The sequence below is a fragment of the Boeremia exigua genome (assembly GCF_020726555.1).
Source record: "Boeremia exigua strain MPI-SDFR-AT-0100 chromosome Unknown C7974scaffold_6, whole genome shotgun sequence".
Lineage (NCBI taxonomy): Eukaryota > Fungi > Ascomycota > Dothideomycetes > Pleosporales > Didymellaceae > Boeremia > Boeremia exigua.
In genome coordinates, this window is record NW_025763523.1 from 1,793,190 (window position 1) to 1,808,290 (window position 15,101).

The window sequence follows — 15,101 nt, forward strand, 5'->3', positions numbered from 1 at the left end:
AGTAAGCGAGCCATCGAACGACACCGGACGCAAGCCGGACGCAGGTCGGTATTGCAGGTGCAGATGTGGCGTGTCGAGCATGCTGAACATCTGCCAGAAACCGGGAGGGCTGCGCGGCTCCAGCTTTGGGCGCGGAGCCCCGCATTTCAGACTCGTGGCCTCGGGGATTACTTCATTTATGATGCAGGCCGTTAGAACGCAGTCGCTCTCGTGACATCTGAAGACTGTAGTTCGAAAACCGCTGTGGGGACCTTGCACCTCATTTGCCCACAGTCGGAGGGTAATATACAACCTCGAGGCTACGATGGAATGGGCAGATACAGCGATACTATGCGATCGGTGAAATTGGAGATGTTGATGTCAACTCCGGAGAGATGCTTGACGCGTTGTGTATATAGCATCAAGGAAGCTTGTCTGTCTCAACTCCAGTCTTGTATCTTCACTCAATCCTTCCACAACTCATCATGAAGTGGGCCGTAGCTCAAGCTCTTGCCTTTGCCGCCGGCGTCTCCGCCCATGGCTACCTGTCTCAGCCCATGAGCCGTACCGGCCTCAACGCACAGTCAGGAGCAGACACCTGCCCCGAGTGCACCATCCTCGAGCCTGTCACGGCATGGCCTGACCTCAACTCTGCCCAGGTTGGCCGCAGCGGACCTTGCGGCTACAACGCGCGTGTGAGCGTCGACTACAACCAGCCCGGCCCTCGCTGGGGCTCCGCGCCCGTCGTCACCTACAGAGGCGGCGACGTGGCCGACGTACAGTGGTGTGTCGACAACAACGGCGACCATGGTGGCATGTTCAGCTACCGCATCTGCCAGGATCAGGCAATTGTCGATAAGCTCCTGACGCCTGGATACCTGCCCACTGCTGCCGAGAAGCAGGCTGCTGAAAACTGCTTCCAGGCGGGTACGCTGCCGTGCACTGATGTGACCGGGCAGACCTGTGGATACAGCCCGGACTGCACTCAAGGCCAGGCGTGCTACAGGAACGATTGGTTTACCTGCAAGGCTTTCCAGGACACCAAGTGCAGGGGTGTCGACAACGCGCCTCTGAACTCCTGCTACACGAGCATCGCCGGCGGATACACTGTAAGTCATAGTGGGTGGGAGGTCGTTGCTTCATACTGACAGCATAGGTCTCCTCGAGGATCAAGATCCCGAACTACGTGTCTAACCACACACTGCTCTCTTTCAAGTGGAACTCGTTCCAGACAGCACAGATTTACCTGACCTGTGCCGACATTAAGATCACAGGAACTGGCTCGAATCCTCCGACCACCACCAGCAGGGTCTCATCTGTAGCGCCCAGCTCAACAAGAGCATCTTCTAGCACTGCTGCTACTGGATGCGCTACGCCCGTAGCGACCGTTGCCGTCACTTTCAACTCCAGGACAACCACTGTTGTTGGTCAGACGGTGAAGATTGCAGGCTCTATTGCGCAGCTGGGCAGCTGGAACACCGCCAATGCACCAGCGTTGTCTGCCGCCCAGTACACCTCGTCCAACCCGCTGTGGACCACGACAATCAACCTGCCCGCGGGTACCAGCTTCGAGTACAAGTTCATCAGGGTCGAGAGCAGCGGCTCGGTGACCTACGAGTCGGGTGCTAACCGTGCCTACACTGTGCCGAGGAGCTGCGCGAGCACAGCCACGGTAGATGCTACATGGAAGTAGATCGTATCTGTTGTGAGCGACCAGAGAGGCTCTGCCTGGTGCTGAGCGTGTTCGGTTCTGTAGGTTGGCGGCTTGGGTTATATTTCTGGCTAGATAGTGAAAGTTTCTTGTCTTGAACGCCAAATTGTTCATCACAGACCTCCGAGTTCTTCCATGAGTCCACACAGCGCCCGCATGAGCGGCGGTCCAGTCTCACGATCCACATCAGGATGCGTTGCATCGAGGAGCTTGACACCGACCTTCATGACCTGCGAAGGATACCTGAGATTGCAGATCTCGGGACGAGTAGGTGTTCCAGATTCTGACGCATGACTCGAGATGATGTGCAGGCACGGCACACCGCTGTTCGCGAGAATGAAAGCATCGAGATCGCTCTGAGCATCTCCAGCTGCGTCGTCAAGGTAGACGATTTTGGCAGGGGGCGAACCGGGTTGTGCGCGCAGTGGTGTCGTGGTGCCGGTCTTCTTCGCGCGATCTCGCACCATCATGCTGTATGTCCAAAGCACCATGATGGCATGATACAGCATGAAAGAGTCAGGCCCACGAATCTGATATGGCGGGATATGTCGAGCAGCCCGTACTACCTGTCCAGCATGACAGATCGCGATGCGGGCTTCTTTTGTTTGACTCCAGGGTGAGAGGTGCGTGTATGCGCTGTTGGCCGCGCTCTCGCCGCATTTGCCCGCAAAGCGAGTGATGAGGTCAAGGTCGACGTGTAGGTACATCTGCAGGAATTGGTGGAATACGCAAGTCACAGCAGGAGATCTGCCGGGCAGAAAATCGTCGCGCTTCAAGCATTGGTAGCTATTGGAGATGTCAGACTTAGTGGCGTGATGGGGAATATACTAACAGTCGTTGCTGTCGCGAACGCGCCCAGAGCTGTAAGGAGGGATCGCTGCTCTCGTGTAAGAGCACGGACTGTTGTGCATGTTCCCAGATCTGTGCGGCGATTCCGTGTAGATACGAGGATCGGGCAACTTGGGAATCTATCTCTAGAGGAAGACAGAGTATGGCCGCATCGTCTTTGAGTAGTGATCGAAGGGAGATTGGATTTGGACTTATGTCCATCTCAAGATAACGCGTTCTCCAAAGCTCTGCTGTAGGTGCTAGCCACAGCGTCTTTGAGGCGGGTAGTGCAAGTGTGAGTTCGCCGTACGAGATCAGCGGTGGGCGGTGCTTGACCATGGTCATATGTATGTCGTGCTCGAACAAGTGATACGCCAACCTATCTAAGTCAGACGATGAAGTTTTTAAGTGCAGCTGGATTCATGTACCTCTTATATGATTCCTGTTCAACCCACTGCTTCCACTTCGTACGTAATTGCTCCTCACTGTCTTCAGCGGAGGGTGTGACTGCGGGATAGCGAACGTAGTCAAGTCTGCCAGCACGTCGTAATGCCTGCGAAATCAGCGTGCGTTATGCAAACATGTCCAATACTCATACTGTCACTAGAGATTGCAAACTGCTCTCCGCAATTTCCATTTTTCTTCTGTACCCGCAGAATGCCCCAATGTCGAGCCAAAGCATCGAAGCTTGGAGATACTCGAGATCACGTATGACACTGTTGTCGTTCTCAGACTGGAGGTGCGTTAGGCCTGTTCTGCTTCAAAGCGGTCCGAGCACTTCGCTCGTACTTACCAGATTGTTTAGAGCAACTCGGACTATTTCCTGTAGCGCCAAGCCTGTCCTGTTCACAGACGGTACGCCAAAGCATACGCATCCAGCGGCGACTAGAGCAGTCAAATACTCTGGCCGGGAAATCGCACTCTCAAAGGTATACGGATGAATCCATGCATCGGTCTCGGTCCTCTTTGCGATACCAACTTTGATCAGTTTGTCGATGCAGTCTGCTGATGGGAACGATGGGATTGTGATCTGGCTCCGCGCCGTCTTGGATACAAGCTGGAAGATACGATCACGAGCACCTGCTGAGAGTTGATCTGGAATTACGATATTTGACGAATACGGCATGTGCGGCGACGAGGCAAGGTCGACATTGCGCTCATCTAGAGTGATATTTTCATGCTCACTAAAAGCGTGCTGGTTCCGCTCTGGAATCCAAAACCTGAGGTACGTCAGTGCAGTTTAGCAGTTCGAATGGTGGTATCATACCATGCCGACTGCTTGAAAGCTGCGTGGCGTCTTCTTGCGGAATTGCTATCGATCTTCTCGTGAGAGTGGTCTGTGTTCCTGGCCGGTTCGGACTCGGACGGCAACACGACGTCTTGCAATACCTGCGATTCCATTATCTGGTCGACCGCTGGAGTAAAGTCGTTTCCGAATATGTCAACTTGTCCAAACCAGTCGACCTCAGGCATCCAAGCCATCAGGTCGGGAGGAGGTTGCATGTATTCAGCACCCATGAAATCTGGTGCTGGAACCATGATTTGCTCGAAAAAAGCTGGGATAGTATGCTGGTTGTAGCCGGTGGTGTTGTAAAGATCGAGCAAGGCTTGTGCATCGGCATTCGTCTCCTCCAGGAAGACCTCATCCACTTGCATGACATTCTCAAATTGACCCACAGATGCTGTGAAAACCTCCTGTTCTTCACCCGATGTTGCTCGGGGGAACGGTGACGACTCAGACGACTTGGTCATGCACGGCAAACTTCTCTTCTGGCACCGTTTGCAGGGCCTGCCATTGTCGCATTTGACCTTGGAGACCACGCAGGAATTGCAGGCCTTAGTGGCACGTTCTGCAACACGATTTGGACCTGTGAGCCCATCCTTTGCGTTTTTCGCGTGGGTTGCTTGGTGTCTGAGTAGCAGATCCCTTCGGTTGAACGCTGCAGGACACTCTTCGCAGCGGAAAGAACGCTCATTGCGGTCTACGTATGGTCAAAACGTCGAGTAGTAGCCCGCGCTAGAGATCACTCACGTGAGTCGAGATGTCGGTGCAAGTGGTCGGCACGCTCATACGATCGGTGGCAGACCTGACACTGGAGGGTTCCAATCGAGGATGCATCGGAAGTCCGCTGACGTTTCAAGGGTCGCACATTCGTTGTCATCTCGACCGACATAATGGTCGAAAGGTCGGAGTACGGAAAGGTGGGAGACGAATAGCTTGAGGGCCATTACAACTTCGGCAGTCGGAAAGTGGGCGCAATCTTGCCCGAGCTTGCATGCGGGGTGCGCGGCGATCGAGCCGGTGGCACATCAATTGCCGAGTTTTGCGTCCTTCCGATATCGAAAGCAGACTGAATGCTGCGGAGTCGTTTGCTGTCTACACAAGGTCATAAAATTCGATTGGAAGGCCTACCTCTACTTTCTGGGGCTTGCAGGGTTGGTTACACAGAAAGTATCCGATGGCGAACAACCCAGCAAAAAGCTCGTAAAGGCTGTCACGGAGCTCAGCTGAGTCGACCATCAAACGTTTGTTTGTTGCTAAGTTTTATTGCTAACTCTGAAGGCTTTCCTCCTGATTGTCCTAGTCTAACAAGCCGAGGCCACTGCAAGTGTCTGCATGCCCGCTGTTACTGCTGCCACCGAACGCTTCTCTTCCCAGTCTCTTACACCCCGATACGTGCAATTGTAATCCATGAATTCGTCTGGACGCCTGTTTGGGTTAGATTAAGCAAACAACGTGCACAATGAGAAACTTACATCTTGATGACGTTGCTGCCCTGGTCGGTTGCGGGCTTTGCAGCCTCACGACTGAACTTCTGGATCAAGCTTGCACGTTCGTAGCGACTGTGGAAAACGTCCTCCAAGATAGTAGACACCTCGTTCTTGGAGGGCCTATCAGTGATATGGTCGAATAGTGTCCCCAAAGCCTCTGCATCTTCAATTGTTTGGCTTGCACCCTGCCCTTGAGTGGGCAGCATTGCGTGCGCAGCATCGCCAATAAGGATCGTACGTCCAGAGTGCCAAGTCTTCAGTGGATCTAAGTCGCGCAGCTGCCAGAGGCCTATGCTGTCGGCGTTTCGAAGTGCATCCTGAGTCCAGCTTGGGAAGTCTTCAAAGGTGTCTAGCATCTTCTCGGGATTTCCTTCGGTGACCCACGACTGAGCGCTGCCAGGATCTTCGTTCATTTGCTCGTCCGGTACCAGTCCGACAATACTATAAAGCAGTGCGTCGCGAGCAGGGCCCATGATGAGCCGGCAAGAATGCGCCATAATCATAGACGTGTAAGGTTCTTCTGGTTTAATGTTTTCCGCGAATCGAGGCGCACACTCGTTTAAGACCGTAGTAGGAAGCATGAGTCGATATGCTGAGAAGCCTGTAGATTTTGGCTTAACCTCTTCACCGAGGACGGAAGTGCGCAGGACACTGTGTATGCCATCTGCACCGATGATGAGATCTCCTTCTAAAATCTCACCGTCTTCAAGTGTGACCTTGCCTCCGTTGCAGTCGCAGCACGATACTCGCGTTGAGGTACGTAGTATCGCGGGCTGTCCGTCCCGTTCCGTGCTTACAGCCATACTTCTCAAATACGTGTGAAGGTCTTGTCTATGCCACATGATGCGATCTGCTCCATACTGTGTCATACTTCGAAGAGGTATCTCGTTCACCATCTTTCCATCGGTATTGTAGATCCTGAAGCCATGATCGACGGTTCCGTGTGAATCGCTGAGAACGTTCCGCAACCCCCATGACTGCTGTATAATTCTCGTGGCATTGGGCTGTAGCGATATTGTAGCACCAATCTCAGTACTGAGGCGAGACTGTTCGAGAATGGTGATCTGACGATTGTCTTTCCGCAGAGCGATGGCAGCTGCCAACCCTGCGATACCGCCGCCCACGATGATGATCCGGAATGGCGTTGGTGATGACATCTCGAGAAGTCTTGTGATCTGTGAGTGCGATCAGGGCGATTAGGGAAGGACCGATGAAATGAGCCAGAAGGAAGTAAGACATGCTGATAGCTTGTACCGGGCCAGCAGCGTATTGGCAGCCGCATCGCCCGCAAAATCAACTAGCCATTAAATCTCGTCCTCCACTTTACGATCGGTTGCATTAACATCCCCACAATCTGTAATGAAGTCTGTGCATACTGCGTGGTTCAAGGATCGTCCCCGCGGTTCGGAGAGGTGGGCGTAGGCATGCTCGGTACATGTGGGCGATGCCCACGGGGACTACGCACTAAGGCATTGTCCGAAGAGAACGGCGGATATAATCCCTCGTCTCGATTCTGAACGCACAAAGTCAAGCTCAAACCAGCCTGTCACACGCCTATCCAAAACCACATACTAACCGACATGATCACCACCGCAACGAAGACAGCGCCCGTTACGCTGAAGGCCGTCGATGATCGACGTATGAGAGTCGACGGGACCGATGAGAAATTTGGCGACTGGAGGGATGATCTGGCCAGAGATGGTTTCGCAGTCATCAAAGGTGCCATTCCGAGGGAGAGGGCCGACAAGTATGCAGACCAGATGTATAGCTGGTTGGAGGGATTGTAAGAATAGCCTTGTGACACCACAGCGTGATTCTTGTTGCTTACAAAGATCAGTAACCTTGGTTTCGACCGTAACGACCTATCGACGGTCCACAAAGACAATCTCCCACAAATCACCGAGAAAGGCATGTGCCTGCAGTATGCTGTGACCCATGAGGACTTTGCTTGGGCTATTCGAGGGGAGCCGGGTGTGATCGGAGCCTTTGAAAAGGTGTACAACACCGAAGACTTGATCGTGTCGTTCGATGCGATAAACTTCACATTGCCGTATGATGAGCGCACTCCATTGTGCCAATGGAGATAGCTGACAACTGAAATAGTCGCACGGATATTGCGCCAAACAAGCCATGGCCGCATCAGGATCAGGATCCTTCCAAGCCCGGATTCAGATGCTTGCAGGGTTTGGTCAACTTGCTGCCCAACGGAGCAGATGATGGTGGCCTCATCGTGTGCCCTGGTGGTCATCTACTGTCGAACGAATTCCACAAGGCTATGGCCGATGAAGAGCGCATCCCAGCTTGGACACCAGAATGGTACGGTTATACCGAGAACGGCATGAAATGGCTCGAGGAGAAGGGCCTCACGTGGGTAAAGGTGTGCGCCGACCCCGGTGATCTGCTTGTGTGGGACTCCCGCACCCCTCACTACAACCTGAGCTCAAAGACGAATCAGCCTCGTTTCGCAATCTACACATGCTATATGCCTGTAGCAGATGCCACCCAGGAGGATTTGCTGAGAAAGAAAGACGCGTACGAACGGTGGGTTGGCACAACGCACTGGCCGAATGCGAGGCACACAGGTTCGAATGTTGCGAAAAGAGATGGAGTGGACGATCCACACAACCGCTTCGAGCCGGTGAACAAACCGGTCATGGATGAGAGGACATTCAAGCTTACTGGTATCCCGTATATCAAGGCTTAGGCTGGAACATGAGCGTGGAAGCTCAAGGGTCACTTTCGTTCGCTTAGCACTCAATGGAAACAATGACGTCACTATTTTTACGCGTTCTCATTGCACGCGTTCCCATGTCACACTTGCATCGTGAATAACACGACAACGATGAAATCGACAGCCGGCCCACTATCAGATGGGCGTGCCGAATTTCCCGTTCCAGTCTATCAACAACACGCTGAGGCCTACACATGTCCCGACACCCTGGCTGTACTGACGCGTGTAGGTGACGTGACGCGTCTTAGACACGAGCGATGTGCCCAGCTCCAAGGAAACATCCAACAGTCGTAGCCCCGCTTGTCGTCTACATCGAACTGACGAAAGTTGAACGTTGGAACTCATCACCGTCATCTTAGCCATGTTTAAGGACACTGTATGTTATTCATCACTCTAGATCCTTGCCTGTCTATTGATCACAGCGACATACAGTTTAGTCATACATCAGGTAACAGGTAAAAGCTACTATGGCACAATGTTTTTTCGGCTGACGATGGACAGAAAATGCATCTATCTGCAGATGGGAAGACACTCCACAATAACAAAACAACGGCAATTAAGGAGCGCCACACTTCGTAAACGGACCAAGAGTACTCTCATCGACGATCGCTAGATGGCTGGGTCGCCAGACGGCTCAATGCGACATCGAGGGGTGGCCAGATGCCTTCTTCATAGCCCATCGACCGGTGAAGGCCCTGATCTTCTTGCCATACAAGAAGATAGGAATGCCCATCAAGCCAAACAAGGCCGTCAGACCTGCGTATGTCCCGAATGTGCCATTAAACCCATCAGTCTCAATAAACTTGGCAACACCATAGCTTGTACCGAAGGAGACGAAACCTCGGAAAGCTGTAATGACTACAAGGATAGGTCCTGCTCTTGCTGGATAGGAATCAAGCAAGTACGTAATTGCAGCGATGTTGGCGCCGACGAACGCGAAGTAGTACGCTGCGTTGGCGAAGACAAAGACGAACCAGTGGTACTTTCCCGGACTTTGCGCAGCCAGACCATATAGTGTGGCGGCAATACATCCACAGAGCAGAGGGATCCAGAGCAGTAGCAGGCGATTTTCAGGCTCGTGCACGCCACCGTTGCGCCTAGCCCGCCATCGGATAATGGCATCGCTACCGTTTCCTAGGAGGGGAAGTGCCACGAAAGCAACCACAATCTGCCCAGCATTGACGTATGAGATGGAGCTGTCAGACCAGTTGTATGGAGGTGCGTGCACTATGTTGCCATATGTCGTTCCAATAGCGATGTTGACACCAATGGTCAGGCCATTGAGGCAAAATGCCCAGAGCACGTTGGGGAACAACATGACTTGGAATGTGTTGATGAAGCCGTAGACACCTTCCATCCAGTCCGCCTTGCCGTCGAATAGTCGCATATCTGACCAGATGGTACGGGGAAGGAATCTTGTCGTGTCCAAAGCAGGCCTCTCGGACAGCTTGACTGGGTGCGGGGCAGTTGCCCGGGATTCATTAAGCTCGCCTCCTTCTTCGGCAGAGAACTGTCCATAGGCAGTCAAAGAGCGGTCATACCTACTCTCCGGAACCCAGAAAATAGATGCGACCAGTGTGGCTGCACAAAGTCCGGCTCCAAGGATGTACCAGTTGGCTGGTCCGATCGCCCCAGCAATCGGAGATGCACATATCACGTACACAGCTGCTAATACTGTCTGGGTTGCAGATTGCCACATCAGGAAGGTACTTCGCTCGTGCACAAAATGAATTTCCTTGACAATGGTCAGTCATCACTTTACAAATGTGGGGCGTTGCGTAACTCACCTGGATCATCATGGGCACCAGTGCCTCGCTCTGTCCAGCAGCAAACCCGAGGAGCATTCTTGCTCCAAGATGTTCGTTGTAGTTCCTGGCATAAGCAGCCCAGACCGCGGAGCCAATCAAGATCAGCAGCGACAAAAGATAGACAGGACGTCTTCCGATAGCGAGAGCCAGCGGCATACAGATCAGATTTCCAACACCCATGAACATCGAAGGGTAGGTCATCAGTGCGGTAATATCGGCTGCTGATATCAGTACATGCAACTTGGACGAGGATGAGGCTATGATCACTGACCATACGTAGCTCCAGCTGCTGCATAGATAGGAATGTACCAAGTCAGGAGACCACCAAATCCTGATACGAGCGCGAGACCCAGGCTGGAGAAGATTGAGACCAGCACGATGAAGAGAATCTTGCGAAACTTCGACAGATTCAATGGGTCTGTCAAATTAATTAGGATGCTTCTTGGCCGATAAAATTTTGCAGATTGCATACCTCGAGGGTCAGCACTAGGAGCTGGGATCAAGAAAATCTCGTTCAAGTCGGTGATGGTCACTGTGCCCATCGCCGCAGACTCCTGAATCGGCTTCACGATACCTGTCTCGCCATCTGAAGCGACCTCGTACCGTTCGACTTTGGTCTCCATGGCCTTCGTGTCCTTGATGTCGTTAGGCATATTTGGGAAGCTGAGAGTTCTTTGTTCCGAGCCTGGATGAAAGGGGCGTCGAGAGAAGTGCGAATGAGGAAGTAAACCCGCTCGTCCTGGACCAGAAGAGCACCGCGAAGACGAATGTTGAGATGTAGGTGTATGATCTGCGCAACGAGGTAGTTATATGTTGAGATGGTCTTCACCTCCTCTTCTTCGGCGCTTCTTGTATGATACACGGCACTTCTCTGGTTTGTCTACTTTGCCCCCGGATTCCCACCACAGCCGACGAATTCGTTGGCGTTGTCTAGGCTTTGCTCTGGGTATCAATGCGAACTCCACATCCCGCCTGCGCTGAACTCCACTTCGAGTGCGTGGTCCACACTCGATACGTCTGTGAGCGCATCTGGGGTTCCTAGACTCCCTGTGGGGAAATCTGGGGTAGCGCGTTCGTCGGAGAGTGGGTTAGCCTTCGGAAGGAGGGCCATGAAGAACCAATCATCACAGCGCAATTCACAACCATCCTCGGCTTCAGGTTCCTGCCTTCGCAAGTGCCGAAGTCGTCGACAGAATCCTGAGCATAGACGTGGCCCTTAGCGACATCGCAATGTCGACAACTCGGTCTGATCAGCGTGTCATACACTTGCAGACGTCAACAAAAAGGCTGATCCGCGAATTTGGTTCAGTCCAAACCTTCAATACATACAGCCCGTCAGGCTCAACAAAAGTCACGGCAGCTATGTACAGAACAGATTGTGAAGTTTATGCTTTTTACATTTCCGCAAAGCGTCTATTTGATTGAAAACTATATGCAGCTACAAAGGAATGAAGGGCAGTATGATCCTGCTCGGCGTCTCTGACCCAACATGTATCCGATGCTCACCCTTGTTCTTCTCACTTTCTGGTCGCGGTGTCGAGAACGAAGTATACTCTGCTATGGAAGGAAACTCCCCAGAGACCTGAACGCTTATTGACTCGCCCTCGTCAAAATCCACGCCCATTGACCAGATACCAATTTCCAGCTTCACGATCTCACCGGGTTTAATCTTTTCCTCCTTGTCATGCGGGTGAAACGGGAACTGCTCGTGGATGCTTCGTGCTGGGTCAAACGCACGATGACTGGCACGGAGCACACCAACACTGCCTAGATGCAAGTTCAAACTTGCGCGTTCTTTCTCCGGGATATCATCAATGCTCTTGTAAGCCGAGGGAATAGCCGAGAACGGAAAGCAGAGGTGCATGAGCAGCTTGCCGTTCTTGTCTCGCTTGCGCAGAATGACATAAACGTTCATGTCGTCGTGCGACGGTGCTGACATGTACAGAACTGCCTTTGGGAGACCAATGAGTCGCGACTTTTGCGCAAACTTGTATGAGAATTCGGCGATCGACTTAGAGTCTTCTGAGTTGTAGCTGATAATCTCAGTGTTGGAAGGTGGTTGCTCTGTCAAGCCAGCGCTAGTAAGATGGAAATCCTTGTACTGCGTCTCCGGCACCGGGAAGTCCGAGAATTCGATGCCATCGATGGCCTCTCGATCACCAAACTGGAGTGCTGACCATCGCACTCTTGACATCTTCTCCCAATTGTTCTCAACACCTCGAAGATATTTGTCGAAGTAGCTGTGAAGTTCCTTGTCGGCGTGAGGATCGCAGTAAAGCTCGAACCATTCCTGGTGCGAACTCCATCGAATCCATTTCTTATCGTGAGGCACTTCAAGCCATCCTCGTACGGCTCCCATGGTGTGTATACTAGAGAAGTCACTTCCACTAATGAACACAGGAACTTCAATCTTGGTCATATCAGGTCGCTTGTCACTCCAGTATGCGTTCGAGACCGGCGATCGACGATACATCTCAGCGAAGTCTTCGATGCCACCACCGGGGTTGTTTGTCTTGATGATAAAGTGGGTGATGAGATCGAAGTTCGACATGCTGAACACACCTCCTCGGCAGAACTGCTCGCGGTATATATCGCCGGACCCTTCCCAAGGGGCAATCGCAGCGAGATGTGGTGGGCGTAAAGAGGCAACGTGCCATTGGATGATAGCCAAGGCGCTATTGCCGGCCATGCCTACTTTGCCATTACTCCATGGCATTGTTGCGATGGCTTCAATGACATCGTAACAGTCTTCCGCGTCTTGAGATCCCATAATCTAGCAATATTAGTTAAGTCTGGGGGTGCTCAAACTGTAAGGTAGAACGTACTGGTATGGAGCCGTCGCTGTTACCAGTGCCACGAGAATCTACCGAGACGATTGCATACCCACGCGGACACCATACAACCGGATCAAGACCTTCGAACTTCTCCAACCCACTGAGGGCCTCGTTCGGTACACAACAATTCCAAACGCAAATAGGAAGCATGTGTAGGGCGGAGTACTTCTTGCCGTAGCACGACCAGCTGATCACAGCCGGTAGCTTCTCTTCTGCTGGAACGTCCGCGGGTCTGTAGATGTCGACGTAGAGCCGGCATCCATCTCTGACCACAATCTCAACATCATGGTCGATCTGAATGTCAGACTCGAGAGGGCGGGCGTTGTGCGGTTTCGCGCCTTTGCGGAGCACTTCCGTCTTGCCAGGTGTGAAGCCTTGGTAGTTATTCACTCCCACTTCGGGCTTCTGAATAGGCTTGTAGGCCACCTGCATGGGGACCAGCATCTCGATGGTAACAACGGGTTGAAATAATAGAGTAAGGCACGGAAAGGGAGAGATCAATGAGCACCTTGATAAAAAAAAACTTTGAGGACTACTTGAGCAACGAGAGAGTTTACTAACAACGCGACGCGTCGAGCTCGTACCGGCCTCCACCTCGGTAAGTGTCCGAGATGTGAAGCACCTCCGCCCCCACCTGTTCCGAGCCCGACAGATCCTCCAACGTTGACAATGCGGGGTAGCCGCCCACATGTGCCGATACTGCGAGCATTGCAGCGCCGGAATTTTGAAACGAGTAGTATCTTTCCGAGAACAACATCACACTGCTCCAGCTTCCACGTTAAGATATAATACTATTCGATCTCTTCTCACAGATTGCTCAACACAGCTTCATTGCGACTAGATCTAGCATTTGCAAGATTTCCTGGACATACATTTTACTTGAACGAACAAGGACAAAGTCACAAGATGGCACCTCACGCTGAAGAACCAAAGCCAGATACAGGTGTCGATCTCATTGCGCATGACGGCACAGTATACGGCGACTGGCGTGACGATTTCCACAAGAATGGGACAGCGATCATTAAAGGTGCCATCTCTCCCGAACGCGCAGAATACTACAAAGCAAAACAAATCGAATGGCTCCAATCTTTTGGCCGTGGCTTCGATCCCAATGACGAATCGACCTGGACACAAGACCATCTCCCTGTGAGCTTCAAGGGTGGCATGTACTTTGCTTACTCTAGTACACACGAGAAATTTGTCTGGTAAGTTGTAATTTTCAAAGTGGATTTGCCATGCTAATATACATCAAGGGAAGCACGCACCGAACCCAAGGTTCTTGAGACCTTCTCCAAACTCTGGGGCACCGATGAGCTCCTGTGCTCGTTCGACGGCATGAACATTACCTTGCCTCGCCAAAAGGACCTCAAGTGGAGTCCCTGGCCACATTGCGATCAGTCGCCACACCGCAAGGGAATGCAGTGTGTACAGGGCCTGCTGAACTACCAGCCTAACGGATCGAACGATGGCGGTCTGATCTTAATGAAGGGTAGCAGCAAGCTCTACGACGAGTTCTTCCGCGAGAAGAGGGAGCAAGATAACCACGAGGATAAGCCCCCAGAGGAGGAGGACTTCAAAGACCTGTTCATCTTCAAGGATGAGGATGTCAAATGGTTCCAAGACCGTGGATGCACACTTGAGAAAGTCAATCTTGAGCCTGGTGACTTGGTACTCTGGTACGCCTTGCCCTTTTCTTCCTCCTCAAACAGCATCAATACTAATACCACACAGGGACTCTCGTACTATGCACTATGCCAGCTTCCCTCAGGGTGACCGCATTCGCCACGTCCAGTATGTCTGCATGACGCCTGCGAAGTTTGCAAAGAAGGAGGATCTGGAGCTCAAGGCTGAGCTGTTCAAGACATGGCAAGGTACCACGCACTGGCCGCACTGCAACATCCGCAAGCAGGGCGTTCCAGAGAGAGATGGTGTACCCGATCCGCAGAATAGATCGGAGCCATTGGAGAAGCCTGTCGTAACAGACAGAATCTTGCAATTGGCTGCTGTCAAGGCTTACTAGATTTGAAATCTTACTTCCATAATAACTTTCAACAAATATCATGTCGTACGTGAAGATTGACTGGACACGCGAGAGGAGTCTGTTATCCTTGCCGTCTCCCGCCACTGGAGTGCTTTGATCAACAATGAACTAGTTGTCTTGCGTGCTCGCTCTTTTTCGGTCACCTTAAGTGGCACTATCAGACGAGATAATCTGAACCTGTGGCGATATGCAATTGAAAAGCACAGCAATCACACTCATACTAGCCATATTCTCGAGATTACGCAGAGTACATATCCCCAGGCGAACAGAACGGATAGTTTCACTTGCAGGATAGACGTTAACGGAACCGGGAAGTACCAACAGTAGCACCCTGAACACTGATGTGTTTGCACCCTTAGTTCGAATTTTAACCTTCATTGACTACACCTAGTTTGAT

General features: G+C 52.1%; 7 protein-coding genes across 7 annotated transcripts; 3 read left to right on the top strand and 4 right to left on the bottom strand.

Annotated features, from left to right (window-relative positions):
• Window positions 1–404: 404 nt before the first annotated feature.
• Window positions 405–1,738, top strand: C7974DRAFT_189822 (starch binding domain-containing protein). Its single transcript, XM_046136570.1, has 2 exons — window positions 405–1,088; window positions 1,136–1,738. The coding sequence occupies exons 1-2, from the start codon at window positions 465–467 to the stop codon at window positions 1,670–1,672; spliced, it is 1,161 nt and encodes a 386-aa protein (XP_045997379.1). The 5' UTR covers window positions 405–464; the 3' UTR covers window positions 1,673–1,738.
• A 65-nt stretch (window positions 1,739–1,803) lies between these two features.
• Window positions 1,804–4,174, bottom strand: C7974DRAFT_311463 (C2H2 type zinc finger domain-containing protein; the record flags this gene model as incomplete). Its single annotated transcript, XM_046138312.1, has 6 exons — window positions 1,804–2,476; window positions 2,523–2,897; window positions 2,947–3,071; window positions 3,117–3,251; window positions 3,312–3,738; window positions 3,786–4,174. 6 exons carry the CDS (start codon window positions 4,172–4,174, stop codon window positions 1,804–1,806), a joined length of 2,124 nt encoding a protein of 707 aa, XP_045997380.1.
• Window positions 4,175–5,067: 893 nt separating this feature from the next.
• Window positions 5,068–6,641, bottom strand: C7974DRAFT_189856 (FAD binding domain-containing protein). Its single transcript, XM_046136572.1, has 2 exons — window positions 5,276–6,641; window positions 5,068–5,228 (listed from the first exon to the last, which is right to left on the bottom strand). Exons 1-2 carry the CDS (start codon window positions 6,445–6,447, stop codon window positions 5,105–5,107), a joined length of 1,296 nt encoding a protein of 431 aa, XP_045997381.1. The 5' UTR covers window positions 6,448–6,641; the 3' UTR covers window positions 5,068–5,104.
• Window positions 6,642–6,870: 229 nt separating this feature from the next.
• C7974DRAFT_454429 (uncharacterized protein) lies at window positions 6,871–8,002 on the top strand (the record flags this gene model as incomplete). Its single annotated transcript, XM_046145909.1, has 3 exons — window positions 6,871–7,073; window positions 7,128–7,340; window positions 7,394–8,002. 3 exons carry the CDS (start codon window positions 6,871–6,873, stop codon window positions 7,992–7,994), a joined length of 1,017 nt encoding a protein of 338 aa, XP_045997382.1. The 3' UTR covers window positions 7,995–8,002.
• Window positions 8,003–8,655: 653 nt separating this feature from the next.
• Window positions 8,656–10,482, bottom strand: C7974DRAFT_312131 (major facilitator superfamily domain-containing protein; the record flags this gene model as incomplete). The annotated part of the gene is made up of 5 exons (XM_046138345.1): window positions 8,656–9,756; window positions 9,809–10,047; window positions 10,101–10,183; window positions 10,235–10,247; window positions 10,317–10,482. The coding sequence occupies 5 exons, from the start codon at window positions 10,480–10,482 to the stop codon at window positions 8,656–8,658; spliced, it is 1,602 nt and encodes a 533-aa protein (XP_045997383.1).
• Window positions 10,483–11,267: 785 nt separating this feature from the next.
• On the bottom strand, window positions 11,268–13,095 carry C7974DRAFT_311592 (Alpha/Beta hydrolase protein; the record flags this gene model as incomplete). The annotated part of the gene is made up of 2 exons (XM_046138314.1): window positions 11,268–12,602; window positions 12,655–13,095. The coding sequence occupies 2 exons, from the start codon at window positions 13,093–13,095 to the stop codon at window positions 11,268–11,270; spliced, it is 1,776 nt and encodes a 591-aa protein (XP_045997384.1).
• A 313-nt stretch (window positions 13,096–13,408) lies between these two features.
• Window positions 13,409–14,716, top strand: C7974DRAFT_359513 (uncharacterized protein). The gene is made up of 3 exons (XM_046139664.1): window positions 13,409–13,868; window positions 13,917–14,339; window positions 14,395–14,716. Exons 1-3 carry the CDS (start codon window positions 13,570–13,572, stop codon window positions 14,681–14,683), a joined length of 1,011 nt encoding a protein of 336 aa, XP_045997385.1. The 5' UTR covers window positions 13,409–13,569; the 3' UTR covers window positions 14,684–14,716.
• The last annotated feature ends 385 nt before the right edge of the window (window positions 14,717–15,101 follow it).